Here is a 19,396-nt window from a genome sequence, read left to right as displayed (position 1 = left end):
CTTTAGCAGAGTTTCACCTAGCGGTCACTGAAAGGCTCTCTATATAAAAGGCGTTCATACCCTGTACTCAAGTATGAGCTCTTCAGGCACATCAGGAGGAGGAGGCTGCCAGGACACTCGCACGGTTGAGCTGTTGCTTAACTGCACCACGCTGACTCCCTGAGGAGGTCCACACAGCACTAAAAGCAGAAATATGATGGGCAAATGTCAAAACATTAACATTACTGCGAACGTTGGAGGGTAAAATGAAAGTCAGTTGAACTAAAAGCTGAAGTCTGAATATCAACACAAGCCTTGCCTTCGTGAGGAGTGCGGATCATTATGATTTCGCTGTCAATCCCCTGAAACTCATTGTAGTAAGGTCTCATTTTGAGCTCATATTCTTTTCCTCCGTGTAGCTCTGTTAGGACAGCAGTGTGAAGGGGACCAGCTTTTATGTCCTGGAACATCCAGGTGCTCCCCACTGGCCTGTAAAACAGCCTGTAGCCTTGGATATAGCGAGGGTGACGGTCAAGCTGAAATAGCCAACAAATATATACAATATCATGAGTTTCAGACCTTGTGGAAGGCCCTTTATTGTCAGTTTTGTCAGATGAAATAACAGTTTGCAGGTTACAGATAGATAAAGTAATCAATGGCTGATAATGTGATATTTTTATTACAGTTGAATTTAGAAATATTAGTCCCCCTTTCAATTTAATTTCTTTATTAAATATTTCCCAAAATAATGTTTAACAGAGCAAGGACATTTTCACAGTATGTCTGATAATATATTTTCTTCTGGATTAAGTCTTATTTGTTTTATTTCAGCTACAATAAATGCAGTTTTATATTTTTAAAGCCATTTTAAGGTCAAAATATCAGACCCTTTAAGCTATTTTTTCCCCATAGTCTACAGATCAAACCATCAGTATACAATAACTTGCCAAATTACTTTCTCTTGCCTAGTTAACCGTTAGCCTTTAAATGTCACTATATATATATATATATATATATATATATATATATATATATATATATATATATATATATATATATATATATATATATATATATATATATATATATATATATATATATATATATATATATATATATATATATATATATATATATATATATATATAGAGAGAGAGAGAGAGAGAGAGAGAGAGAGAGAGAGAGACAAAGAGAGAAATAGATAGATAGATAGATAGATAGATAGATAGATAGATAGATAGATAGATAGATAGATGATAGATAGATAGATAGATAGATAGATAGATAGATAGATAGATAGATAGATAGATAGATAGATAGATAGATAGATAGATAGATAGATAGATAGATAGATAGATAGATAGAATAAATCTATATTTGTATCTATATAAACTTGTTATAAGACATAAAATAATAATAGTAATATAAATAAATGAAAGTTTCATAATTAATTTAATAGTACTTTATATTACATACCATTTCATTATATTTATATTATTTTAACTTATTATGCATATACTGTATACTGTATATCTATACAACAGTTCGGTCTGGTTCTTGAATCTGATTGGCTAATTCATCCACACACAGTCAGCAACAAGCAGAGGTCTACAGTTTGACAAATATTACTGCAGTTAGACACCATAATGAACTTTTGAGGCTTTTTTAGTCAAGAATGTAGTTGTTTAGATTGCAACTATGCAGTATATTTGTAAGAATAGTGCCTATTTAAAAATATTTACAATTTCTGAGAGAGCTCGTCGGCGGCCATTAGCCTGCCATAGTGTAGTAGACCAAACACGGTTGACATTTTCTATCCACAAACAATGGCCTTTTTAGACTCTCCGTGTTTGATTTTCTTATTTATAAACACAATTGTGTCATCCAACTGTTGTATAAACGCAATATCACATCGCGATATGGCTGTATATCAGCACTGATGGGACGCTTAGGCAACGCACACCTCCCACCAGTGCTGACATACAGCCAGATTGCACTGCTACTCGTGTGATATTGCTCATATACTGTATATATATATATATATATATATATATATATATATATATATATATATATATATATATATATATATATATATATATATATATATATATATATATATATATATATATATATATCCTATGTCCTATTCAAAATGCACACCACATCATACACTCACAGTCCATGTGATCTGAACGCTAGTCGGACTCAAGACTTCCGGTGTCTGCAGGCGAACCTTCACTCCTCCTAAATCCATCTGCACATGAGCCTGGTCTTTTCCCTGACCTTCTGGACCATCTAAAAACGAACACACACAACATCATACAGACATGCAGCGGGTTGTTAGCTAACAAAAATAGCTATTAGGGGATCTAAATACACAATTATTTGGATAAACCATAATAACCATCCATTAAAACCAAAAACTACACCAACCCTGCGTCCGGACTGGCTCTGAGATGGGACTGGGGTCGCTGAGTCCATAAGAGTTGACTGCTCGAATAATGAACAGGTACACAGTGTTGGGGTAAAGCCCAGAAACAGTGTGCTTCTCCTGCTTCACGAGGTCAGCGACTGTCTGCCATGTGCTGCCCACTGACTGACTGGAAGAAGACAGAGAAAATGAACATTTAGAATAGATGAGCCTCCAACTGTATATCAAGTGAATTTGATATTAATGTGACAAAGAGCTGTGCATGTTACTATATTCCATTATTAACAAACTCAGTTATTTAAGATGTCTGTGTTTAATATTTTCTGTTGAGTTAATTTGTATAGAAAGACTAAATCATTCAGAGCGGCTTAATAAGATCTCTTAATCGTAGTAAAGTCACTGTGATGCTCAGTTTTACACATTAAAAGAAAATCCGTGTATTATGACTGGGTTCAATCATGCAACAGTGGATACACATTTGAATATTCAAGGAATTTCCATATTATTGATTCTATTCAGTGTTGAAGCTACTTTGAAACTGTAGCTTGACAAGTCATGGGCTATTAATACAGTAATTTAAAGCTGCTCTTTAGTAAATGTAGGTACTGTAGCTTCATTAAAAGCTACTAACAAAGAATCTGAAACTGTATAAGGGAGTGACGTCAGATATTCTTTCTCTTTATGAAGAAATGAGGTCTTTTATTCGGTAAGAATGTGTTAGATTGATCAAAAGTGACAGTAAAGACATTTATAATGCTGTTCTTCTGAGCTTTCTATTCATCAAAGAACCCTGAAAAAATAATGACTTATAAAAATGTAATAAGCTACACACAACTGTTTTAAACATTAATAACTCTATAACCAATATTTGTCAAGCAGCAAAACATCATATTATAATGATTTCCGATGGATTTCTTTCTTTATTAGTTAAATAGAAAGGTTTCTGAGGAAGATTTTGCACGATTTTTGCATGGGGTTGAAGGCCCATATTGCAATTTTAATGTCGCTTTAAAGAGCTCTGCATGATCCCAGCTGAGGAATAAGGGCTTTATCTAGCAAAATGATAATTTAAAAAAAGCAATTAAATAAAATAATATAAAATAAATAAATAAAATAACACTTATATACACATACATTTATACAAAGACATTCATATCCCCTGTTGCTTCATAAAGGGGTATTGAGGCCTACAGTACACTTTTTAACATTTATGTTAAAAATATTGCTTCAACTGCAGGTGATTCTTACACTGTAAAAACACAAAAAGTTAAGGTAACTCAAACCGTTTGAGGAAACCGATTACAACAAACCATTTAAGTTCAAATACTAATCTTAATGAGTACTGTGAATTTAATCCATATGAGTAAAGGAAGCAACTTGAGCACAGTAAAACCCAATAAATGAAGAGAACTCAAACTACTGAGTACTGTAAAACCCAATAATTACCTTCGACACTGAGTTCAAAACTCTTTTCAAATGAGTAGAATTAACTTTCAGAAAATTGAGTTAACTACACTCATTTTATTTGATAAAATTGACTGTTGGATTTTACAGTGCACATACATCTATACCTGATGATACCATCATTTATACATCTAGTTCTTCTCTGACTTCAGCACTTACTTCACTGAAAGCCATTTTTTTTAAACACCCAACATGCTTTTATTTTTTTATTTAGTTTTAAATACACTTCAGTAAGACTCTTTTCCACCAGCTGATAACATTTACAGCCCTCTGAAGCTACGCTGAACCTACAATTTGGACCTTCGAACCCATTAGTCCCTGTTGAAGTCCATTATATGGAAAAAAGAACTGAATGGTTTCCTCAGCCTTAAATGGCACCCATTTTACCCCTTTTTCAAGATTTAAGTTAAGTCTTTTGTGTCTCCAGAATGTGTCTGTAAAAGTTTCAGCTCATAATACCCATCAAATTATTAACTTTACCTTTCAGAATATTATAATTTTTTCCTTCTAACACAGAGTAGCTATTTTTTTGGTCTGTGCCTTTAATGCTAGTTTCCCCACCCACCGTTCCCACGTCCACAAGCCAGGATTGAAGCGTCTTCTTTTATACTGACATGAGGCTATGGTGTAAAATCACTGTAATTCAATACAAACATGCACTGTCTTAAAAACGTTTTTAAACTTGTAAAACTGATTCTTGACCACATTTGATCCCGGTTTCTTTGTGCACGTCCTTTCTTGTTGATTTGATTATATGTGTTACTATGAATACATGTAAATACACAACTGTCAATCAATTTGGTGGGTGGGAAAACCGAACTCCTACACCATGATGTGGTGGGCCTCAAAATGGAAGCGATTTGGATCCTATTTTAACATCAGGTAATTTAGAATAAGATACTTATTGTGCACTGCTTATTAGGATTCTTCTTTAAAAAAAAAATTAATGAAAATAAAAATAGTGAATGTCCTGCAGTCTATGCTACACATTTCTAATAATTTGCTACACATAAAATTGCAAATATAAAATTATGCATTGAAGAAAAGATCCCAATTCAAACATTAAACAGCGCATAGCCAATTAGCAACATGTGGATCCGTCAGAGGATCTGCTGGAGGAAAACCCCTCAGACTGTTATTTTTAAGCCCTTATAACACAGAGCATGACTCATGTTTAGAACAAATTGGATTATGCATTTTCCTTGCAGCTCGTTCTGCGTCCTCTGCTAGTTTTCAGATTTGCACTTAAATCAAACTATTGTATATCGATTTAAATGTATTGCATCATACCTTATTGTTTACAAAATTATATAAAATATTAATGAATTACATTATATCACTAGTATACAGACAGCATGCAACAGTGACAAACAGCCAAGTAATAATTCAAAATGATTTTGAACTTAAACTGAACTACTAAACAAATCTGACTTCCCAATATATTTGACAGATACAGGCGTTCCAGTAGAGCCTGTTTGTTTATTCTCTCAGTTCTGAAGCTGAACAATATAAACACACAATGTCTATCAAAGTACACTGCTGTCTGTCAAAAAAAAAAAAAAAATAGTATGTTACCTGAAAACCTGCAGTTTTCAAAAACAGTGGAGCTTTTGTTAAGCAAATGGAATATGAAGTTAAATGGGCACACAACAGGAAAATCTGACCTTTGCTGAGTTTAATAGCTGTAATCGGGTTTTCGATGTATCTTCCAACACAAACAGCATAAAAAAAGACTTGTTTTTGGTATGCCTTTTTCTGCAAGTATGTGGGTAATCTGTTCAGATTTTGTTCCCTTATTTTTGGCGGAAGGGAATTTTATACCTTCCAAACATCTGAGTCACTAAGGATATACCTAAATATCATTTCTGAAGGAACTGACCCTTCATCAGCAGATTAATTAACAGGCCCCTGTTGTTTGTCCAACAAACCAAGCGTGGTAGAATAACATCTGTAATTAACATAAAATGGTGAAAATGAGCTCATTTGAGACTTGCAAAGCAGACAGAAAAAAAGGCAAAGCAATATTTAATATTTTCCTAAAACCTGCCCAAAACCTAGAGAAGTGTATGAAATGAATATGTTTGTGTGGATCAAGGGGGCTGTTACTAGTTGAACAAGTGATTTGAAACATCAGGACTTGAGACAGATGAACTAATCTTTTCTGAAATTGAACCAGCACACCCGCATAGCTTCAGTGTGACTTGTTATGTGACAATATAACCATTGAACTACCCGAGGACTTGGAAGATGACAGATGAGATGAGCTGATTCACTAGTGTCATTCTAATAACAACTAAAAACCCATCTTTTCTGCGATCATTTGAACACCCTGTGAACAAAACCAGAACACCCCTTTTCTACCCCATCACCACACCACACCACACCACACAAAAACCTCAAAACACAATACAAGTCTGAGTGTGCCTCACACAGGTAAGTGAGCTTGACAAACCACCTGTAAAACACTCTTTCATTTTGTTGACACTTTAATGAAAAATTGCACCAGACACTTTTTTTACAATCATTCCACATCTAGAAAATAAATAAATAAATAAATAAAATAATAATTGTGCATTTATTACGTGTGCTTCACACAGTTGAGTGGGCTTAACAAACAACCTGTAGAAACTCTCTCTCTCTCTATGAAAACTCCTTCCTCCATACTCTAGCACTTAATTCTCTGAGCACTAACAGTTGCTTTGTATAGTTAGCACTTTTTGTGTGTATTGCTTCTTCTTGTTGAATCTTTGAATGCCTGTTCAGTTGTAAATGACTAAATGTACAGTTGAAGTCAGAATTATTAGCCCCCCTGAATTATCCCCCCCATTTAATGTTTTCCCCAATTTCTGTTTAACACAAATATTTTTTTAAACACATTTCTAAACATAATAGTTTTAAAACTCATTTTTAATAACTGATTTATTTGATCTTTGCCATGATGACAATAAATAATATTTGACTACATATTTTTCAAGACACTTCTATACAGCTTAAAGTAAAATTTAAAGGCTTAACTAAGTTAATTAGGTTAACTAGGCAGGTTAGGGTAATTAGGAAAGTTATTGTATAACAATGTTTTGTTCTGTAGACAGTCGAAAAAAAATAGCTTAAAGGGGCTTAAGTTTTTGTCCTTAAATGGTGTTTAAAAAAATGAAAAACTGCTTTTATTCTAATCGAAATAAAACAAATAAGACTTTTCCAGAAGAAAAAATATTACCAGACATGCTGTGAAAATTCCCTTGCTCTGTTAAACATTATTTGGGAAATATTTAAAACAGAACAAAAATTCAAAGGGAGGCTAATAATTCTGACTTCAACTGTAAATGTAATGAGCTAACCTATACTGCAAAGTCTGAAGACCCATGTAAATAATGAATTGATCTTTATGGTCTCTGTTATAATTTAATAGATGCATTATTGATTTGTTTGGTTTGAAAAGCCAGCATTTGCACAAGTTTGTGAATTGTGTGTTAGGGAACCAAATTATATTAAAATTATATTAAAATGTTCCGAACTTACTGCCCACATGTTTTGGTTTAGCCAAATGCTAGGGGGGTTTGGAAAGACATTTTTCAATCTTACATTTATAAGTACGGTTTTCTTATTGAACCTGAACCACTGTTGGCAATTTTTGGAATAAGTCCTGAAAACATTGGGCTTAAAGAGGAAATATGTAGAGTAATTGCTTTTACCACGCTGTTGGCAAGGCATTTATTTCTCCTCTATTGGAAAAAAAAAGAGCCCCCAACACATAGTAGATGGATCAAAGATGTGATGTATTTTATTCAGCTTGAAAAGAAAATCAAAGTTACTTCACTTTATTTTGCTGCTAAAAGTATTTTTTTTTGGAAACATGGTCTCCATTTCTTACATATGTTGATAATTTACAATTCTTAGAGCAGGGGGATATTTAATACAATAGACAAAATCTTAAAATCTTCTTTGCATCTTCTTTCCTCTCATTGTAACCTTGTAATGCCTTTCACATTAACCACAATTGGCTTGTTTGTAATAAAGTTATACAGAATCTTTCTGCTATTATACATTGAATAATTCGTTTTTTGCTTATATCACATATCTTTTTGTTTTTTCTTTTTTTTACATTTTTTCTTTATTATTTTTTTTTACTACTGTAATGGTGTTATTTATGCACCCTATACGTAAACTTGCTGTGCATTTATATGATGCTTGAAGACTTGAACATTGATGTTTGCAGACTGTAAACTATGTCTTCTGCCATGAAAGAAAAACAAGTGTTGGGGATGTTGTTTGTTTGTTTGTTTGGTTGTTTGTTATATATAATATATAATATATATATATATATATATATATATATATATATTATATACAATAAATAATGATTTTTTAAAAAAACTCAGAACTTCTATTTTAGCCATTACTACCTATTACTAGGCTATAGCTTCAATCTTTTTTTTATTCATTTTAAGTTCTGCTCACATCTCGAATATCCCCCTCATATGCAATCGTTTATGTCTGCTTCTGTTTGGAATCAGTATGCCATTTCTTTCCAGAGGCTTGGCATTGCAAAACGTGAATTATGCAAAATAATATTGTTTTTTATACCAAACTTTATGCTAAACTGCTTTACTTCACCAACAAGGATCAGTTCAACACTGTTTCTGAAGACAGACTCGATACTTCTAATCTAGAACAAACACATCACTTCATATTTTGAGAATGTTTCAATGCAAATACAAATTTCCTTCCTGAATGTGCTTGTTAACCTGCTGTATGGCTAATAATATGCCTCAAGTCACCATTGCTCTCTGACTGTATTCACAGAGACTCTAGTGGTCATTAGATTACTCTCAAAAATTGGTAAGTGTCCTTGTAAAACTGTACCATGCATAATATGTTTTCTGTATGTATAAAGTATTTTAACAGTGTTTCAATAGTGTGAAATTTTGGAACGGATCAGTAACACATTAGAGAAGCTGAATCAAGTTTATTTCACAACAACTACATAAATGTGTTTGCCAACTGTTAAGAAACATCTTGTTGACGTCTAAAAGTTGTAGTCTCTTCTTCTCCATTTTTGGCAGATTTTGGTTTAGACAAGTAAGATCCTCTATTTTGACAACATGAGATTTGCTTGTTTTGTTGTTTCTGTCAGGATAGTAAAGGCTTCATCCTCTTCTGGAAAGCAGCAGCTAATTTGCATTTAAAGAGACAAACACTTAATGTCTCACACCCAAATAATGGCAAATGTAACAACTTTTAAGGAAAAATCTGTAGGTAATTGTGAGCTGAAGCGTCATGATCCGGAGACACCGGATAATTATATTACGTAATGGACCCTTTACACATTTCTGAGTTTCTCAGAAGTAGAAGTCATCAATAGTTGGGTAAACTTAGGGCGCAATGAATGGTAGACACCAATTTTTTTTTACAGTCATACACTACCTGACAAAAATCTTGTCGCCTATCCAAGTTTTAGGAACAACAAATAATAACTTGACTTATAGTTGATCATTTGGTATCAGAAATAGCTTATATGAAAGGCAAAGGCCTCTAGATTACAAAATAAAATCTGATCATGATTATGGTGCAGTGGAAAAATAATTAATATTGTGTATGATTCATGAGCTTGGACTGCATCCGTACATCTCTGCAATGACTCAAATAACCTATTAATAAAGTCATCTGGAAGGCATAGAAAGTGTTCTTGCAGGACTCCCAGAGTTCATCAAGATCATTTGGATTCATCTTCAATGATTCTTCCTTTATCTTACCCCAGACATGTTCAATAATGTTCATATCTTGTGATTTGGCCGGCCAATTCTGGAGCACTTTGACCTTTTTTGCTTTCAAGAACTTTGATGAGGAGGCTGAAGTATGAGAAGGAGCACTATCCTGCTGAAGAATTTGCCCTCTTCTGTGGTTTGTAACTTATGGGCAGCACAAATGTCTTGATACCTCAGTCTGTTGATGTTGCCATCAACTCTGCAGCTCACTCGAACACCCCCATACTGAATGTAACCTCAAACCATGATTTTTCCTTTGCCAAACTTAACTGATTTCTGTGAGAATCTTGGCTCCATGCGGGTTCCAATGGGTCTTCTGCAGTATTTGTGATGGTTGGGATGCAGTTCAACATATGATTTACTGGAAAAATCTACCTTCTGCCACTTTTCCAAATGATCAACTAGAAGTCAAGTTACTATCTGTTGCTCTTACAACTAGGGTTAACAACAAGACTTTTGTCAGGTAGTGTATATGCTGAAATAATAAAAGAAAAACTCCATGATGGTGTTAGTCTAAAAGTTGTAAAGGACTTTTACTTTTACAGAAAATGAAAATAATTGTGTGAGACTGAAATGGCAGCCAGAAGAGAGAATTTACTGTCCTGTCCATATACTCTGCATTTTAAACACCTCACACAATTGGTATTTAGTTTTTTTGTAATTTAATGCAAAGATATGATAAATACGTAAATACATTTAAATGCTCTAATGTAAATATCAAAATATCTAAAACCTTTAAGGATTTAAGACACTGATGATCATTAAATGTGTCATAACAGTCTTATCCATAGGAAAATCAGCATAATCTCCCCTAAAAATCTGTAGCACTGCAACTTTTAGTTCATTACTCCTCAGCACTGAGAGTAAAGAAAAAAAAAGGCTGAGCTGGATGTGTTGGCCCTCGCAAATGAGGAAAAAAGCAAGGGTGTGAAGGACGACGGTGAGGATCTGGCCTCGTCTCCATGCACCGTGAGCACATAAGGTCTGTCCGGCTGACTTGTCGGACTGTGCACATGACCGTGACCCCTAAACAGAGCGAGCTGCTCCATAAATCCCAGCGTCTCCTTAACAAGGTGTCAGAGCAGAGCTAAATAACGACTTGGCCTCTACTCTCTGCCTCCTCCCTGCTGCTCTCCTAGCGGGACAATAATAGAGGCTTCTGTTCATCTGACCTCCACATGGCCCAGAGGGACGAGTTCTGCTGAAATCTGACTGTAGCCTGAGGGAACATCCAGCCTCGCTCCACCGTAAACCTCCATCCGCTCGCTCTGACACGCTGAATGACGTCTCTGGCAAACCCGGCACGGTAATGAGAGCGTCTGCCACTCGCTCTACCCATCAGGCCACAGGAGAGGGTGTCTAAACCCCTTCCTTGCGTATTTCTTTTCAATATGTAGCAGTGCAGAAGACTTTAAATGCTGGCACTGACTGAACGCAGATAAAGTGCAGTTGGGGAACGCTCAATGCTAGTTGTACTGACAGCATTGTGATGTGTTTTTGATTATCACAAAATTCAGTTTGTAAACACAATCGGGAATCATACAATATGTACTGCATGCTAAAGCAGACATGATCAGATATGCTCTTGAATTTTAACATGTTTTACCAGGCCAGTAATAAACTGGCGGATAAAAATAAGTGTAAGGTGTTTCATGTTGTCCTGTCTTTTATTTTGTATTTAGTCATGTCGGGTCCTGTATTTTGTTTTGTTTCTACTGAATTTTCATTTCATTTTTGTCCACACAAATATGCAACTAGTATTTTATGCAGAATAGGGTTGCAAAGATTTGCAAATACAGATTTTAGGTTGTACAATTATAGTCTGAGGAAATAATCATGGTTTCAGGATAATCACGATTACTATGCATGCATCAATTTTAAAACCCTATTAGTTTTTTAAAAACAAGTGAAAAACAAGTATTTGTTGCTGCTCACTAACCAAATAATTCATTCATTTTCTTGTCGGCTTAGTCCCTTTATTAATCCAGGGTCGCCACAGCGGAATGAACCGCCAACTTATCCAGCAATTTTTAACGCAGCGGATGCCCTTCCAGCAGCAACCCATCTCTGGGAAACATCCACACACACATCCACACACTACAGACAATTTAGCCTACCCAATTCACCTGTACCGTATGTCTTTGGACTGTGGGGGAAACCGGAGCACCCGGAGGAAACCCACGTGAAGGCAGGGAGAACATGCAAACTCCACACAGAAACGGCAACTGAGCTGAGGTTCGAACCAGCAACCCAGCGACCTTCTTGCTGTGAGGCGACAGCACCACCTACTGCGCCACTGCCTCACCAAATAATACAGCACAGAATAATAATAAAAACAAACAATAGTCCATTTCTCTTTGGACTTAAAATATGTGAAAAAAGTTACTTTACTTTATTACTTTATTATTACTTTACACTGAAAATAAATAAGAGAACAATAAATAAATAAATGCACAAAATTAAGAATTGATAAAATATACATATATATATATATATATTTCAAAGCATCATATTAGCCAAGCATTTCCCTTTAAATAGACATGTATTCAAAGGCTGCTGGACCTCTGCCTGAAAGACACTCAAGATCAACAATATAATAAACTTGTTTGGTATTTTCATATTGTATTTTTTTAGGTTTGGAGTAGAAATGTGTATATTCCATACAAAGTATGAAGCTGAATGGTCAGTTCTTGTCATGTGACTTGCAGTGCGCTAGATCTTTCAACCAGGAGTGCCTGGAAAGCATAAGCACGCTGCGGTACAATATGCATTCACAAGCCGCACTCCTCCATTGGAATAAACAAACTTGCCTGCAAAAGATGCCATATGTGAACGGTCTTTAGTTAATAGCCACAGCTATAGTTAATCCAGTCTGTATGCGTTTTAGCCTCGGTGTACAAGTTCTAAACTTTAAAGCACACAGTTTAAGAAGTCTAGTTAATTAACCATGATTAATTTAAGCGCGGTCAATAGTGAAACTGGTTAATCATTGCATCCCTAATGCAAAACATTAAAAAAAATGTATTTTTAAAAATGTAGGAGCGTCACGATGGCCAGTGGTTAGCACAATCGCTGGTTCGAGCTGCGGCTGAGTCAGTTGGCATTTCTGTATTGCGTGTTCTCAAGAGTATCCTCTGGATGCTCCGTTTTCTCCCACAGTCCAAAGACATGCGCCATTCAGTAGGTGGACTGAATAAGCTAAATTGGCTGTAGTGTGCGTGTGTGAATGAGAGTGTACAGTATGAGTGTTTCTGAAGTGTTGGGCCCGCTTAAAAGGGCATGCGCTGCTTAAAAAAATGTGCTGGTTAAGTTGGCGGTTTATTGCACTGTGGCAACTCCTGATTAATAAAGGGACTTAGCTGAAAAGAAAATGAATGAATGAACTTTTAAAATAGAATTTAAAAATGGGGTATAAATGACTTTGTAATGAGTTCCTCTGTGTGTAAAATGCTATGTAGTTTATGTAGTGATATATTTTTCTAGGGCAAGTTCTACACGAAATGACAGAAAATGAGAGTTAATATTGATTTTGTTTTATTGCTGACACCCTAACATCCAATTATAAAAGATATAAAAAGATGACACAGAGTGATTTTATATGGGCAGAAATAAACACCTCTTTACCTCATAAAGGTAAAAAAAATGCCACAGAAAATCAAATCCAGGGGGCCAATATCGGCCCTTAATGGAAAATTGGATTTCTGACACTGGAAGTGTGTAAGGTAATGCATTACAAATAGACGTCTATAAGGCAATGCCTTGCGCTCAAATAAACCTTGCAACTTTCTCATGATGCTCATAAAGATACCAAAACAGGGTTGTTTACTCTGAGAAAAAAAAAAAAAAAATCCCACAGGAATTACATATCCAGTTCATCCTGCTAGAAAAGTAGTTGCACCTTACAAGGACAATTCAGAGATCACTTCTCAGATAACACACATTATTTTAGTACAAAATGTAAGTACTTTACCCAAAATTACTGCTGCACATTTACTGTATTCAGTACTACAAAATGCCTTGTTCCACGGGCCTTAAATCTAAGTCCTAGCCCGGCCCTGGCTCGAGACGCACAATCTGTGGCCCAGCCCTTGTCCAACCACTTGTTCAAATTTTTGGCCTGAGTTCAATCCAAAGCTTTTTTTTTTCCCCACCAAACAGCTTATTATTTGTTTTTTAAATGTAAGATTTAGATGTAAGATTGTATCCAAGCGGTACAGTATGTTGTCCACAGTAAGTTTACTTAATTTAACAAGTTGTATATTGTGCATAACCAGTTGGCTCATCATTTATAGTTGTCACCATTTGAAAAGTTGACCAGAAGTTGGCATCATTGGCAATTTTTCTCTGTATGTTCTCCATTGCACATGGCTGGAAATCTCTATACGCAAGGCATCACTGGTGCTTCCCAACTGCACACATTAGATGTCATCAAACTTTTTTTTTTCTAAAGCAGGCCCAAAGCCTGATAAGTGTGCAAGATATGATGTGAAAATTGGCCCAAAGCCCGGTCCTTGGTACATAAAAAAGTCGGGCGCCAATGGACTCATTCTTAAATGCAGGGCTATAGTTCCATAGATCGGTAGCCTAAGTTGACAAAGCTAAATAAAATACAGTAAATCAAATCATTCAATTAAATTAAATAAATCAGTAACGTTCAAACTTAAAAAAATAAAATAAAATAACAAACTGTTATAAATAAAAATAAGTAATATTAAATGAATAAAATAAAAAATAAATAAATAAAAGACTAAATAAAATTAATAAAATAAAAAATAAATTGACCTGAAATGACATGTATGTATTTAAGGAGTAAATAATATTGACTTGAAAGCTTTTAAGTGAATGTAAATAAGTAAGCAGTAGGTTTATTTATGATAAAGAGAATCATGAAAAACCTGAAAGCCTCGATGATGTATGAAGTAACAGCTGCTCCACCCTCATGAGGATTGGGCTGCCAGGTGAGAGTGACGCTGCTGGAGGTCACATCCGTCACCACAGGCTTCAGCGGAGGTCCAGGCAACTGCAGCGACTGAGAGACCCGCTGGACAGACGACGATCCAGATGCTGAACACAACAAACAAACAAACAAACACATTGCTCGTCAAGATTGCATTCCTGACCCAGGACATTTGACTGTACATTCAAATCATCAGCATGTGTAACTAGAAATTAGGGCTGAACAACTTAAAAAAAAAAAGTTTATTCATAATAATTAGATTTTGTGTAATGTTATTATTATTAGCAGTATTATTTATTATATTTATATTGATATTTGTTTTATTAAAAACAAGCTAAGATTTGCCCACCTGTCAGCGTTTAGACCCTATGGGGAATAGCATGTGTATTTAGATATAACTCAGTCTTTTTGAACACACTACTTTATTTTTGTTCATTTATTAGTTTGCTGGAAATTAGAACTGAATTTAGAAAAAGTTTTGAAACAAATCTTTGCGCTTAACAAACAAAATTAATTATGTATAGGCTAATGGATGTCTGTGCATACAACACGTTTCCCTATCCACAGGAATTAAAAGTAAAAGTAAAGAATGAGGAGGCTCATCTCTGATTCTGGCGCTGCAGATGCTCTGTTTAACTGTTTTCTCTCAAGTAAAGGGTTCAGTTTTTCCACTTAAAAAGTCGGCCATGTGAATAGCAAATGCGCTATGACCCGGCGCAACTGACTCTTAAAGGGAATGGGAGATAAGACTCTGATTGCTGTATTCTTAAAACACACCTATAACTCATTAAGAGAATAAGTACAACACTGTAAGACCATGTGCCAGGGCACAAAGTGTATTTTTCCGTCCTTAAAATGGCAAAAGTGGATTCTGAAGCGCCCTTAATGCTTTTGCGCCCTGTACTTTGCACTTTGCGCAAGCATTGTCAAAAAAAAGCCCCTAGTTTGACAAAGATCAATTGCACAAATTTTACGAAAAAACAATGACAAGTTTTATGACGCTTTTCTCTTGTTTTGTCTTGCTGTGTTATACCCTAGCCTTGTTTTCTTGTTTTACTTCTGTCTGCTGCCTGTCTTCTGATAACTCGCCTGGTATTTGACTACGACTCTGGATTTCCAGAGTACATCTGTTTGCCCCTGTTTTGACCATTTCTTGCCTGACAATCTCTGTTTAATAAACCTGCATTTGGCCACATTAAGGAGGGTCAGAGAGCTCCTGGATTTTATCTAAAATATTTAAATTTGTGTTGCAATGATGTATTAAGGTCTCAATTACTCACCCTCAATGACAACTATTCTTTAGGTCTACATGTTATAAACAAAGGGCACCTCAGAGATTTTGAATAACATGGAAATTTGTAACCTGATGCTTCCTCTAGAGATTTTCCCCCTGCAGATTTACTCTTAAAATCACATTTTTAATTTTGCAATATTATCGCGAATGCAATTAATGGCTCAGCCCGACATGAAGTGTCAGCCTTTTGAAAGAAGAAAGCTTGAATCTACCTTTAACTGTCACCGTCCCGCTCCAGCTTGTCTCACTGGTGCCACTGGATGCCACACAGGTGTACGTCCCCGAATCTGTATCCTAGCAACAGGAGACAAAAATCATCTCTGAAAGATGACAAAGATAATTGCTAACATGCGATGTTTCTGAAGTAGTTTGTGTGCTCTTTCTCTTTCCCTCCATCAAATGTATTGTCGCAGCCGATCGGTTTGTTTTTCTGTTAGTTTGAGGTCGTGACTGTTGAAGCTCCGCTGACATTCTCAATGGCTGTTTTATATTCTGAATAGCGCGGTGCAATCTGTCAAATGTCTCAATTAAAGATATGCGGACCTTGTAGAGCAGATGGCATTCAGTTCATCTCGATGTTCTTGGATTCTGAAGCGAATAAAACTTGCACAATGTACAGCTGCTTCTCTTTAGTCGTTCTTGAGCTCTTGAGTGTTATTTAAAATCAAGGTTGAAAAACGGAAGGCTTCTTTTTAGCGTGAACTTGACCTGAACTGACCATGAATTTACAGGAATTTGAGAAGAGGAATTAATGAGTTTCTCTGAATGAAATTTTAATAGGAAAACAGTTTGAATGGGTCAGCACTAGAATGTTCCTAAAAGACGGTAATTATATCATTCATTTGAACTAATTATGGCTGTTTACTAGTGCTGTGCTGAAATGAGTTGATAAAATACAAAATTTACACAATCCTGTAAAATTAAGGTTAAACATTTTACATTTTGTTCATGGAAATGTGATGGAAAAATAAATTTGAAAAGGATGAGATGTGAATAAGTATGTAAGCATATAAGTAAGGATAAAAAGTAGCAAGTTGTTAGTATACAAGACTGAAAGAAGCATGTAAATATTCAACTATGAGCAAGAATTTAGCCAGCCATTTATTGAGCAAGAAAACACTACTGCGTTTTTGCTATAGATTTTTTTGGAACTATTTTCGCCATTTCGTCATCATATATTCCTCATTATGATGTATTTTTAACATCATGCTTATTTTTGTCAAGGCATCTCTCTTAATTATGCTAAATAAAATAAAACATCACATTTTCTTTAATATCTTGAATTTGAGCACATTCTGTATATTCTGATGACTTTTTGAAAAAATCCAGTATTCATTGCTGCATGGGCACAAAAATAAATAAATAAAAACACAAATAAATTTTGATTTACAATCAAGGTACTAATTGCATTGTTAAATCTAATTATAATAAACATCTGTTCTACATTCAGACTGGCCTTTTACTCTGAGATTAAATGTCATGATAACAAGCGATCCACTCCAACTACACATATTACACTAACAAACTACAGTTCCCATCATGCCATTTCACACACACACCAGTTGCTGGTCACCACTGATGACTCATTCAAAGCTAAATGGCATCATCAGTGATCATTATACCTGTAAACCACCCCGTTTTTTGCGGGATTCTCCTGTATTTTACAGTTCTAACCTGCTATCATCCCATAAAGGTATTTTCCGGTATTTCTCCTGTATTTTCAGTGTTTCTATGAAGGGTGGCAAGAAACATTAAAGAGCCAAGCCTCCCTATACGCAACTCATACTGCCGAACCACCAGGGGCCGCCCTTTGCTCTTAAATGCGAGTCTGTTCTGTGCTTTCACTTTGTTCAGGAAATAAAACTTAGAAATAAATGTAAAAACGGTGTGAATCCTCTTCCATTTCATTACAGGTACCATCACCCGTCCTATGCAATCCTCAAAACAGTCATATAGAGGTGCATGACTGTCAGCTGACGCACTCTATAGTAATAAATAGATGCTGTTTCCCAAACGGATTCTGTACACGTGATTTGAAGTGGAGTGAAAGTCTGGCTTTTGGGTGCGTGTTCAAACAGACATATACAGATAACTAATAATAATAATATCTAAAGATGTTGATCTTGGTGTTTTTTTTTCCAAACACGACTAATTTTATCTTGAATAAGCATAAAAAGTTAAGAAAGCAGTCAGATTCTTACATTGTATTGTTAGATGTGGGCATTTTTAAAGTGACACCTGTTATTTAATGTAATCAAACAAAAAAAAATCCATATTCCTTATTTTCACATCCCAATGTTGACAGGTATGGTGATCATCTAGACTACTTATACACAACACATACACCAGATCAAAGCTGAGTCTTTGTTTGCTGTCACTGTTTGTTGTATCAAGTATTTCTTGTACAGTATGTTTTGCCGGCCGTATTTTGAACGCAAGCCTGGTCTTATTGTTGTATGCTGTTTCACTGCTTGTACTGACCTTACACCTGTTTGATGACTACGATTTGGATGACCTGTATGTTCCTGTTTTGCTCCTGTATTGACCATTGCCTGCCTGTATGACTAATCTTATAAAACTGCACTTGGATTATTACTTTTGTTGTCCTTGAATCGCTTGCACACATCATGGCAATTGAAAAATTCTACTGTAGATCATAAAAAATATAAAATAAGCATTGTTTTTCAGCAAAGTTGTTAGCTCTACTACTTAAAATATATATATTGATAAATAACAGTGTAAAATGTTTCTGGAACTTTCTGGAATAATATAATGTAATATAATATAATATAATATAATATAATATAATATAATATAATATAATATAATATAATATAATATAATATAATATAATATAATATAATATAATATAATATAATATAATATAATTCCCAGTGTTGGGTTGCAGCTGGAAGGGCATCCGCTGTGTAAAACATATGCTGGATAAGTTGGCGGTTTATTCCGCTGTGGCGACCCTTGATTAAAAAAGGGACTAAGCCGAAAATAAAATAAATGAATGAATGAATAAAATAAATTCCACATTTTAAGAACTAAATATTGAATAGAGCACATTCATGATTCATACATGTAATGATATATGAGGCTGTGTATGATATATATATATATATATATATATATATATATATATATATATATATATATAGGCTGCTTTAATATTACAGAGTTCTACTTGTAATTTCAGTCCTGCATCTTCATTTGGTAAGCTAATGCAGTGTATCTATTAAGTCAAACTCTATATCGCAACATGACAGATTTACCTGCTTTTTCAGATATATCGCTCTGAGAACTTTTAGTCTTGAGCCATTTTTCCACTGAACCTTCTTGATGAATGAACGCCAAAGTCAATTAAAACAAATCTTACTCTTTGCTCCGATCTTGGAAGGAAACCACAGATTAGTGTCACTTCCACTTTATCAGTGCAATTTTGTACGAATAATTACATTCCACCTAAATGTACGGCGAGCAATCAAATCTGTTGCTTA

The 19,396-nt window shown here is 34.9% G+C and overlaps 1 protein-coding gene and 1 long non-coding RNA gene across 4 annotated transcripts in view; both read right to left on the bottom strand.

Moving 5' to 3' along the window:
* The window catches only part of zgc:77784, a 151,412-nt gene that overhangs the window by 23,572 nt on the left and 108,444 nt on the right, over window positions 1-19,396 (bottom strand). For all 3 annotated transcript variants that reach the window (XM_087282642.1, XM_087282641.1, NM_001431128.2), the window contains 6 exon segments: window positions 16,106-16,187; window positions 14,538-14,706; window positions 2,416-2,582; window positions 2,159-2,277; window positions 299-515; window positions 61-179 (listed from right to left, as the gene is read on the bottom strand). In XM_087282642.1, coding sequence (XP_087138768.1) covers window positions 61-179; window positions 299-515; window positions 2,159-2,277; window positions 2,416-2,582; window positions 14,538-14,706; window positions 16,106-16,187 — 873 coding nt within the window.
* On the bottom strand, window positions 7,955-12,041 carry LOC147840618 (uncharacterized). Its single transcript, XR_015509340.1, has 2 exons — window positions 9,861-12,041; window positions 7,955-8,485 (listed from the first exon to the last, which is right to left on the bottom strand). It is a non-coding gene; the product is annotated as an uncharacterized LOC147840618 (long non-coding RNA).

The sequence above is a fragment of the Danio rerio genome, chromosome 15 (genome assembly GCF_052040795.2).
Source record: "Danio rerio strain M-AB ecotype USA chromosome 15, GRCz13ab, whole genome shotgun sequence".
In the NCBI taxonomy this organism is placed as follows: Eukaryota; Metazoa; Chordata; class Actinopteri; order Cypriniformes; family Danionidae; genus Danio; species Danio rerio.
Note: the sequence above shows the minus strand (reverse complement) of the source record. Positions and strands in the feature narration are given on the sequence as shown.